Below are 10,857 nucleotides of genomic sequence, written 5' to 3' on the forward strand. Positions count from 1 at the left end.
ACACACGCACGCGGGCTCGGCACTACCCATGTGCGCGGGCCACACTGAAATAGGCGGGGTTTTGTTTCAGGGACAGGGGGAAAAAAGGTTATAGTCACTCCCACTCAGCTGTACTTGACGCACGTTTTCTCTCAAGCACAACACGCTGGCTTTACACACCTGCAGGAAAACATGCAGGACAGGGGCAGGGAACGCAAACACAATGTGCTGCTTCTTAGCACTGGCTTCATGTTCTCCTTTGGAAAGGGTGGGGAGGAAGGGAGGGGTTGAGTGCTCCTGCAAATCATAGCCATGAGTGTCGGTAGAAGCTGACAGCCTGTCCCTGAACTTTTTTTTTGTTTTGTTTTTTTGTCTTTTCAGCACTGGAAAGACTTTCCTAATGACACATAAGATTCCCACTTAGGTCCTGAGGCACTGGAAACAAATCATCTGTGAAATACTCTGGTAACTCTCAGTTTTATTTTGTTCTGTTTCCTTCACCGTTCTCCAAAACATGATGCTTGCCTGAATATACTGCTACACACCTAGGTTAGAATCCTATGTTATGACAAGAAAACAACACGTGTGGAGTTTCTCTGGCACACAGAAGAAATCGTGTTTATCCTTACTGTTTCTTCCGCAGAAGCAGAAATATTATCAGTGACTGCATCGACTCCTACTACAACCCTGCAATTATGGCGGACAAAAGCTTTTTAGCTCTTTATGTTTTGTTTTGTTTTTAAATAGTTTTTCACTTTGCCTAATAAGAAGCACATAAGATAACTAGACTCAAACTGTAAAAATGTAATGTAAACTCAGCAGCCGCAGATCGGTATTGATGTTCCACTTGCATTAAAATTAAGATTTCTTTTAAGCCTCGGCTCCTCTCCAGCTCTCCCCTTTGATTTGTGACTCAGCTGGAAGAATAAATATATACACCTTTATCTGCTTCTTTCATTCTTTCTCCTGCAGTCCCTCTCTCTTCCTCCCCCTCACTTTCTTACTGAGAGAAGAATGAAGGAACTAGTCAGTGGCAGACAAACCGACAAAGATGCTCAAATGTGGAATCAAAACATCACAAAAGCAGTTGACATAATCTATAGAGGGAATTTCTTATTACTGACACAGACATTAATATTATAAAGTTCTTTTCATGATGCTTTGTCTTCTAATATGTTTCCAGCATCGTAATCATTACCAATATAAATTTCATTATATGCTGAGTGTATATATTCCACGAAACTCTGACAAATCAGTTCCGCTGTAGTGTTTTCAACACTCCGCCCATTCTTCAGCGTAAACCTGTCTGTGGCAACAACTTTGCAAACTGCAGTAGGCTAAGTTTCACTATCAATCAAGTCAAAAAATGAAAGACGAAACCTAATTGTCAGGTGCTGGTGTTGCTTATGAATATGTGATCAGTGTAAAAGGGGGAAAAAAACAGTCATTTTTATTTGTGCTTGTGTGACTTTTCTACCTGTGCTTTCACAGGCCCAAGAAAACGATCCAGAGTGCACAATTAGTCATGTACATGAATCGGCAGAACAAGGTCAGTTATATTTGTTTTATATTGTAAGGCAGAGACAAAATAATTCAGAGAAAAGCCCAACAATCAAAGGACCCCATAAGAGCAAGCACTTGACGACAGCGGGAAGGAAAAACTTCCTTTAAACAGGAAGGATCCTGGAGAAGAACCAGGCTCAGGGAGGAAAACGATCTACCATGACAGGTTGGGGGTGAGGTGAAGAAGACAGAACAAAAGACATGCTGTGGAAGAGAGCCGGAGATTAATAATAACTAATGATTGAATGCAGAGAGGGTGTAAACATATAGTGAGTGAACAAGAAAGGGGAAGCCCCCAACTGCCTAAACCTATTGCAACATAACTTAGGGAGGGTCCAGGGTCACCTAATCTAGCTGTAATGATATGCTTTATCAAAAGGGAAAGTTTTAAGTCTATTCTTAAAAGTAGAGAGGGTGTCTGTTTCCCCGAATCCAAACTGGGAGCCAGTTCCACAGAAGAGGGGCCTAACAGCTGAAGACTCTGCCGCCCATTCTACTTTTAAATACTCTAGGAACCACAAGTAAGCTTGCAGTCTGATAGCAAAGTGCTTTATTGGGTTGATATGGTACTACAAGGTCTTTAAGATAAGATGGGGTCTGATTATTTAAGACCTTGTATGAGGGGTGAAGGATTTTACATGTGATTCTTATTTGACAGGGTGCCAATGAAGAGAAGCCAATATGGGAGAAATGTGCTCTCCCTTTCTAGTCCCTGACACTACTCTCTCTGCAGCATTTTGGATCAATGACTAATCTCATTTATTAAAGGTTGACAGCACTATATGTGAAACATTAGATTAGAAGTGTCATGTTAGTACGAAAATGAATCTTGCATTTCTTATTTTTTAGCCAAATCATCACACAGTGCATCCTCCACGTCTTTTACACATTTGGCAGCACGATCCGGAAACCATCATCTGCTCTCTCTTTCTCTGTGTGAATACTTCTGTTTTGGATGCACACACAGAACATTTGCTCTTACGTCAAAAACACATCATGAAGAACAGATGAACGCACAAGAATGCATATTGCGGCGGAGCAGATGTGTTTCAAAGATGCTGACAAATCTGTGCTGTATAGCTCGTTAGAAATGTTGGATTTCTGTCTCAAATGTCTGAATGTTAGGAAAGCCAGTAACACACTGAGCAAACTAAGTTATTGCATGAGATTAAAATGAAAGAAAAAAGAAATCAAAGTGATCTGAATGTGTTGCATTTACTACATTTAATCCAGAGACTTTTGATTGCATACTGCACAGAAGAAATGCACTCATATAGCCCGACGCAGTCACCTTTAGCCTAAAAGCCAGAACAAACAAGTTAAACACGAAAGCCACGGAAAATGTAAAACTACCAAAACAACACAGCATCAATGTTTGACCACGAGAGAAAAACCAGCAAACTAAAGTTACCTCTCTTTGTAGCTGTCTGTTTCAGCCTCTTCAAGGGTGGTCTGAGTCTAAAAGGAAGACTGAGATCTAAACTACAGATGGGACTTTTTTTTTTTTTAACTAATTGGGCTTCCTACTGGCATCAAAGTGATCTGGCCAAGAAATGACTGTTGAATAAATAAGATATCCCAACATGTGCCAAAAAATGATCTGAAAGAATGTGTGTTTAAAGAAATAATCCAAGGTGCAGCACACTGCTTAGCAGAAGCTTGTGGTAACAATAATTACTTGTTTAATTTTTAATGATTAATAATTAATCTTTTAAGCCTGTTTTTTTTTTCCACATATGTCATGAATACTCTGAATGAACAGCAGCTAGATTACCTCAATTACATGTTGGGCAGTATCACTAGTAGCGGCAGCATGACTCACATACACACGCGCGCACACAGGCCAGTACTGAGTCACGCACACACGCTGTGTCACAATGCATGCATATTATCCAAACTCATGACAGCTGGCCATATGAGGTGCGTGATGTGTCTTTGCGCGCGCGCGCGTGTGTCACTCTCGTGCACGAGCCTCTGAGCAAACACCACAGTCTGGCTCCTCTGTGATGCAGACAGGGCCCATCAGAAATGCACGACTGCAGCAGGTTTAAGTGAGGTAACGCCTGACTAGGGGAGTATTTGTCTGGTACACGAAGAGTTACCCTGCATCTAAATGAATTTCACTGTCTGGGATTTTTATTTATTTATTTTAAATACTTTCATGCACGACGTAATTTATTGAGCAGCGCTGACCTTATCTTCCACAGCTCTCTGCTGTCTGTTCTCGCTGCTGTATGTTGTGAGTTATTTTGGTGCACTGCAATAACCTAGTTTGGCCTTGAATAGCCTCACTGTAATGTTCCCACATAACCCGAATGTGGCTGAGAAACATACACAGCTGTGCCTGTCGGTGGTCTTTTGCGCCCTCTGCTGGTCTACGAATGTTATCGGGTTGAAATATGGCCGAGCTTCTTCTCCTAGTTGCTTGTGCACAGTGAGAAAGGACAGTAAGTAAGAGAGAGATCAGTGTGCGTCTGCTGGTGCTCTCTGCAGCCCCGGATCAGACACGGAGTGTAATCTGCATGTACTAAAAGGCTCCCACCAACCAATCAACCACGGAACCTCCCTGTAAACACTTGCCTGATGTAAGCAAGTGTGTTTAAAACGCAGACAAGGCCAGTAAACTTCCCCTAATAACGCCGCACAGTTCGCAGTCAAAGGCGGCGCATTGCATATTCCCTTTCATCTCCCTGGTGCCTCAGAGACAGGAGTGGGTTTTAGATGGGAGGGATGAGGGCTGTAGTCAGAGGGGGAGGGCGGGGGGAGAGACAACCAGGCTGATTCTCACAGTTTTGCCCCAGGGGTGTGTGCTGCTGCTGTTGCTCTCTCTTTGTTTGAAGACTGATTAGCAGAAAGCAAGACTAAAGAGGGGGAATATGAATTGTGCGCTCTGACAAAAGCTTCCATTGTCTATAACATCTACTTGGTGAAATGGAGGTAATGAATCAATAATTTATTTAATTAATTAATTAAAAAAGACACACGAAAAATGTGCTCAGATCGGGTAAGAATCTAAATACCACCACATTCAAATTAAATTTTACACACTAGAAGATCTTAATTCAATACAATTAAATTATTTTTTAAAAGACGTGTCTGCAGTCAGATTACCTTAAAAATCAAAGCAATTTGTGTATATTTTAACTATATAGGTGGACGGAAAATGTAACTGCTCTGTGTTTCACAGCGCAGACTCACAAAAATACAGAAAAACAGCAAATAATAAATTAGCCATAATATGTAAATGTTCAGGTTGTTTCACTGCCCCCAAGTGGCCAAAAAAATCAATACCTTAAATGCAGCTTTAAACACATTACTTAACCCGTATGGATTTACTGCAGTAAATATATCTCACCATAAGATGGCACAGTTATCAAAAATTGCGCATTATTTAACATGAGGGGGATGGGGAGTTGCTGTGTCTGCATACACACTGTGGCTATGGCTGTAGGAAAAGCCAGCAGTGGTTTATATGGGCTTTATTCACAGGTTGGCAGTCTGCGTACACATTTCACAGACATTATAATGCAGCGTGTGGCAGTGAATTCTGGTTGGGGGGTCCTGCGTTAGTATTGATGCTGTCAGCAAGATTCCTCCTTCTCTCATTTGACACTTTGGGGTCAGGAGCTCTTGGAATTCTTGGTGGAGGACACATTTACTCAACACTTGTTCTCCTCCCTTGGCTTCCTAAACCAAAGGAAAGTCAGCAACTTGGAATCTGATTTAAAATAAGAGCCTTGTAAATGGGGCCTCCAAAGAGGTTTTACAAAGTTAATGACTGTTTTAATAATTAATTTTATAATAATGTTTTTTTTAAATGACACGGTGTAAATGCTTAAAAAGTTCTTAAATTATTTAAATCAGGGGTGTCAAACATAAGGCCGGGGGGCAGAACTGACCCTGGCAAAGACTCCTAATCTGGCCCACTGGATGGCTTTGGGATCAACTTTTGGAATTTTTTACTGTATTTTTACAGCTTTACAGTTTTTAAACGTCTCTACCTGGCCATTCATACGACACCACAGTAATTCATCGATAACTAAATGACAGAAAATTTCCCTTTCCTTCACTATCTATAAAAAAAAAATCTTTTTGTGAATTAACACAAACATGTTTTAGAAATATACGTCAGTCTGATTAATGAGCTACACATTTATTTCTTACATTTCCAAGCGTAGTGCTCAAAGACTTATTTCCTTTACCACAAGAGCAATTCTTGAAAAACTAAGTTGAGAATGCACTTCGGGGATTAAACGCATTAAACTTGCTTGCAGTGACAGAAAGGGGGATTTCACTAGTCTGGCCCACTTCGGATCCACGCTGATTTGCATACATTCACATCTACACACTGGCCTGTCTTCAACAAGCATAACTGTTCACAGTTAAAGCATAAGGGCCTCATAACCTCATAATGAGCCGTTTCCATGAACAGCCAAACTGCTTTAATGGTGTGTTAACGTTAGGAATTCTGCACACATGTGAATTTTTTAATGGTTTTTGTTTTTGTATCTAACTTATTGTTCTTCCTTCCTGATTCTCTCCATTTGCTTAAGAAAAATTTCAGTTGAACACAACAGTGCAAACTTTGGACAGTCACACTACTACTGCTACTCTCACATAGCAAATAAATCTGTAAATCTGTAACCAGGTCGCTCTGTCCCAGCATGAAGATGAGCTATCATCATAATTCCTTTGATTTAATAATGCCTTCTATGCTTCTCCTTTGTCCACATTGCTGCTGTAATGGCCCAGGCGCCCTCAGGATCATAAAGTACACTTCTAATTTTACTTAATAGAGAGAGTACTGCTGCTCAAAGATCACACCATTACATCAGAGGGCTAATCTGAATCCAACATCAATGATTCCCCTGAGAGCGCAGGAGCCACACACAATGCAATAGCCAGAGCAAAATGAGGATTGCAGGATAAAAGTTTCCTAATTTATAACGTCAGTGGATTTAGAGTACACCCTGTTTGCTACTCATCGAACATTTTACAGTCGAAGGGTAATGAGGAAGAAAAGGGACTTTGCTCGCAGAGCCTTTATACCGTGTGCAGCGTCTTGTGGATGCTGGCGGAAGTGTTTTGATTTTCCCAGAGAGCAGACACTGACCGACATCTGTAAGGTAACTATTCTTCTCAAAACTTCCTTTACTTACGCCGTCATCTTGCTTTCATCAAACTCGAGTTCGTGTCTTTACATCGAGCAGTTGCTGCACTCTGCATCGCTGTTAAATTGAAAGGCACACGTCAAATCCTTCTCTCTCACTCCCTGAGAGCTATGCATTATTGATGTCAAGGCATTTCATACCTGTGAGTTAGTGGAGCTGAATGAAGTGAAGATAAATGCTTGTTATGGGACTTGAAATGTAAACATAATCAAATGTTATTGATTATGCGTCTGTATTCTAGGCGATTTATCCAAACTGTGTGCACCCGTGACCTGATCATGGAATGGAAGAGCAATATTAGGCGTACCCAATCGCTGAAGAGCCTCAGCTCGTCATGTGATAAGCCAGTCTGGACGGATGCGGGGCTGCGGGACAAGACGACGTCAGTGTCCCAATTGGTGGCCAGGTAAAAAAAAAAAAAGCATCAGTCTCTCTGTATCTGTGCACCCCTCTAAGCTACTTGTAGGTCATTAGTGACATCAAATCATTAATGTGGTGTTTGTGTTTGTGACAGATATCAAACTGCTGTGAAAGGGAACAAATCCATTCAAGGACCCTCAGTAGATAACGATGACAGAAAGCCAAACCAGGTGCTAAAGGAGGTAACTTCTGATTTTTTTAGCTGTTTGTCCAATTAATGAAAAGCATCAATGGCATAGCAGGAAAAAGAATAATCACTGCAGCTGGATTTACACACACTTCCCTCCCTTGTGTATCCTTTTCAGATAACGCCATCTCGACTGGAAAGTAAAGAGACTCATCTGGAGTCTCTGATGAGGAAAAACAGTGAGAAGGAAAAGTCTCGAGCCAAAACCAATTTGACCCGCAGCAAATCAATGAGCAGCCTTAAAAGCAGCACAGGGTCCATAGAGGCCTTGAGAGCTCTGTTTGAGTCAAAGGCCTCTCTTAAAAACAACGCAAAGACCAGCCTTAGAGCTGCAGACTTCACATCAAGTTACACGACAGACGTGTCAAAGATGAACGGAGAGGTTGAGGATGTACAGATCGCTGTGGAGGAACAGGGAATGGAAACATGCGCTGATAAAACTGATGTGAAGGATGATCGTGTAACTCGAAAGGTAAATACAACCTCATTATTACTTTAAGATTCCCTAATAGACCCACAGTTAGTTTAAAGGGTAAAAAATTCAAATATTTACCGATGAAAGCATGTGTGAAAAATATCAGGGTTTTTATATATTTGTAAATACAGCAAATATTCCTTTCTTCTTTCTTGAAGTGCAAAGATGCATAAACAAAGCTTTCATTGATTTCGCTCCAGAAATTCCAGCTTCAGTCATCTTGAAGTATTTTGCACCACCACCTTTTCACTTTCAGTATTATGCTGCCGCTAAATACTTTAAGAAACTGAAGCTGGAACTTTTGGAGTGATCTTTTGTGTGGAGATGAGTGGCAGGGGTCATTTGTGACAGAAAGATAGTAGCAAGAGTGGAAAAGAAGGTTTACAGAGTGGTAGTGGGAAAAAACTGGAGCTGGCAAAACTGAAGATGCTAAGACTTTCATTGGTGGATAGGTTAAGCATTTTGGAAACAAGTTAGGGAGACAAGGCTGAGATGGTTTGGACATGTGCAGAAGACCCCACCAAAGATTCATGGATACAGTGAAGGATGAGATGCAGAAAGATGTTAGAGAGACGGTGAGAACCCTAAAAGGAGCAGCCAAAAGAAGAAGAAGAAGAAAAAGACACACGCATTTAGAATTTCCCAACATTTGGTGGAATCCATTCTCTCTCCTAGCTGCACAGCGTTTCCCTTGCCAAGAACTACCACACACACTGAAAACACTTCATTTTCCCGTTTGCTTAATAGTTAATAAGGTGTTTTCAGCTGTTTGTGAGAAAAATCATTTTGAACATCGTTTTGAGCACTTGTTTCACAAAAGATCGGCTCATCCATCACACACTTCAGTGGTTCTTGACCTGCCTTAGGTCTAATGAATCCTTACTTCTTTCTCATTCATGTAATAGCATATTTTTTCTAGTAATGCTTAGATTTTTCCTGCAACTGTATTGACACATAGAAACTATGATGCACAATGAGTTTACTTAGCAGCAGTGATGTTTTATTGTTTCTCTCTATAGGTAGTAAATCAGCACTGGCCAGAGAGGAAAAGAACAATAGGGGGTATTGATTTTGAAAAAATTGCAGCATCTCAAGCTGGTGAGTATCTTCTTTCTAGCTCAGCAAAGCTTTGGTTGTGTCAGCCTGAATATCATATTACCCTGCCTGCTATCATGTTAAAGAAACGGACAAAATTAATGTTTTTTTAAAGCATTCAGAACAATAGTTTCACTTTTCTAAGATTAAAGGACTATCTCTTTATTGAGTAGTTATCAGCAGAGCTCGGATTTAAACTTTTTACAGTTTGATTAGGGATACGTGAGTAGCAACATAAACAAACAACGCGAGTTCATGTCATAAATTACACGTTGCAATAATGAAAGCAGCTACAGCGAGCTTCAAAGTGCAAGCTTCCAGGTAAAAGACCGGCTGATAAAACCGGGAAATACAGCGCCTTGATTTAGGTAATGAGTAAACAGTGAACTATGATGAATATGGTTTGGTTCTATAAATTCAGGGTCAAATAACAAACTGCTGAAGACGATTCAGCTTAAGATGAAAATATCAGAAAGAAAATAAACATATGTGGCTCTTTCAAAAATTTGTTCTGAAAGAAACATCTTTGGGCACAAAAACATAACAAAAATAAACAAAGATGTTAGACGTGCCTTGGAGAGCTGTCTTCAGCGAGTTCTGTCAAAGCTTTGGATGACTCAACTTGGTGTAGGAATAGTAAGCCACTCCACAACCAGACAGAAATAGCTGGTGTGCTACAAGACCAGAATAAGTGCAGGAGGGTGAAAGGGTCAGCTGTTTCCGGGAGAGGAATGGGACAGAAAGAAGGAGCGAGTGGCAGAGGCTCCATGACACAACACAAACCAACAGACAACTAAAGTTTGGAAGAAACCAAGAAGATAGGGAGAAAGGAACTGGGAATATTTCTTCTTCTGTGAGTAAAGATTTGTATTTTTGAATGAAATACATTCAAAAAAGTGGCACATGCACTTAAAGAAGCTTAATACAGTATGTATGGTAGAAGCTGAAAACTAATGGCTATTATTCACATTTTTAACAGTTGCCCAAATCTGAAATATTAGTAGCTATTAGTAATATTAGTTAACTGATACTGCAATGAGTTTTATGTTTCTTCTTCTTTGGTCGCAGAGCCTTTTTTGCAGTGTTTTCCAGCTTGTGGACTCATGATTTCATAAAGTATCTGTACTTTCATAAACAGCTTTGAGACACGTCTGTTTACCTTTGAACTTCGATGCTTAGTCAACCGTTGTTGCAGTGACTTGCCTGTTTTAACTAGTATGCGTGTCAGCAGAGTCGGGTATCTCTCCTGCTCCACAACAAGCAGTACATTTATAACTCGGCCACATGACAGCTGTTAATATCAGCTTCGAAAGTGCTGGACCCCGAATTGGGACCTGTGTTATTAACAAATAGCACGAGCCGTTTGTTAATAACACAGATGTCAGCCATATGTTGTTAAACGAGCCACGACTTATTTCCAATCTGGCTGCGTGTCGATGATGAAAACGTCACGAGACAACCCTGATCAGTTTGACTTCTTAACAGAGCCATAACAAAATTTAACATTAAAGCTCCCGTGTCTGATGTCTCTGCAGATGAAAAGAGGAGGTCAGCTGCAGACTTCAGAGACAGCTCTTTTGTCCAAACCAAGGAGAAACTTTCTGTCTCGGTGAAAGCAATATCAGCTCTCTATCTGTCCAAAGCGGGAACCAAGGAATCAGCAAACAGTCCTGTAAAATTGGTACATGTCACATCTCCCCTTCTTTTTAGTTCACCGTTAACTATAGAAAGTAAACTTGTTTAAAGTTTACACACTGAAAGAATTATCTCAGAGATTTTTATGCAAGGTAAAAAAAAAAAAATCAAAATTTTTTTTGGCAATGAAAATAAAGAGTTAAAGGTTTATTCCACCAGCCTTTATAGTGTAGATTTTCAGCTACACATTGAAGTTTGGTATCTATATGTCATCATAATATATCATAAATTAATTATTGATAAGTGAATTTCTGGCAGCAGCCAAACAATAA

At 40.4% G+C, this 10,857-nt stretch overlaps 1 protein-coding gene across 1 annotated transcript; it reads left to right on the plus strand.

Moving 5' to 3' along the window:
* The first annotated feature begins 3,516 nt into the window (after window positions 1-3,516).
* On the plus strand, window positions 3,517-9,373 carry LOC113017476 (uncharacterized). Its single transcript, XM_026160626.1, has 6 exons — window positions 3,517-3,598; window positions 6,955-7,119; window positions 7,228-7,315; window positions 7,439-7,792; window positions 8,815-8,893; window positions 9,312-9,373. Exons 2-6 carry the CDS (start codon window positions 6,992-6,994, stop codon window positions 9,371-9,373), a joined length of 711 nt encoding a protein of 236 aa, XP_026016411.1. The 5' UTR covers window positions 3,517-3,598; window positions 6,955-6,991.
* Window positions 9,374-10,857: the final 1,484 nt, after the last annotated feature.

This window comes from Astatotilapia calliptera, unplaced genomic scaffold (assembly GCF_900246225.1).
Source record: "Astatotilapia calliptera unplaced genomic scaffold, fAstCal1.2 U_scaffold_132, whole genome shotgun sequence".
Classification (NCBI taxonomy): Eukaryota; Metazoa; Chordata; class Actinopteri; order Cichliformes; family Cichlidae; genus Astatotilapia; species Astatotilapia calliptera.

Bases quoted from the DNA above. Each gene is read 5' to 3' on its own strand.
- LOC113017476 (XM_026160626.1), top strand. From the start codon at position 6,992: ATGGAATGGAAGAGCAATATTAGGCGTACCCAATCGCTGAAGAGCCTC. The intron at 7,120-7,227 runs GTAAAAAAAAAA...TGTTTGTGACAG, and splicing joins GTGTCCCAATTGGTGGCCAG to ATATCAAACTGCTGTGAAAG. The intron at 7,316-7,438 runs GTAACTTCTGAT...TATCCTTTTCAG, and splicing joins CAAACCAGGTGCTAAAGGAG to ATAACGCCATCTCGACTGGA.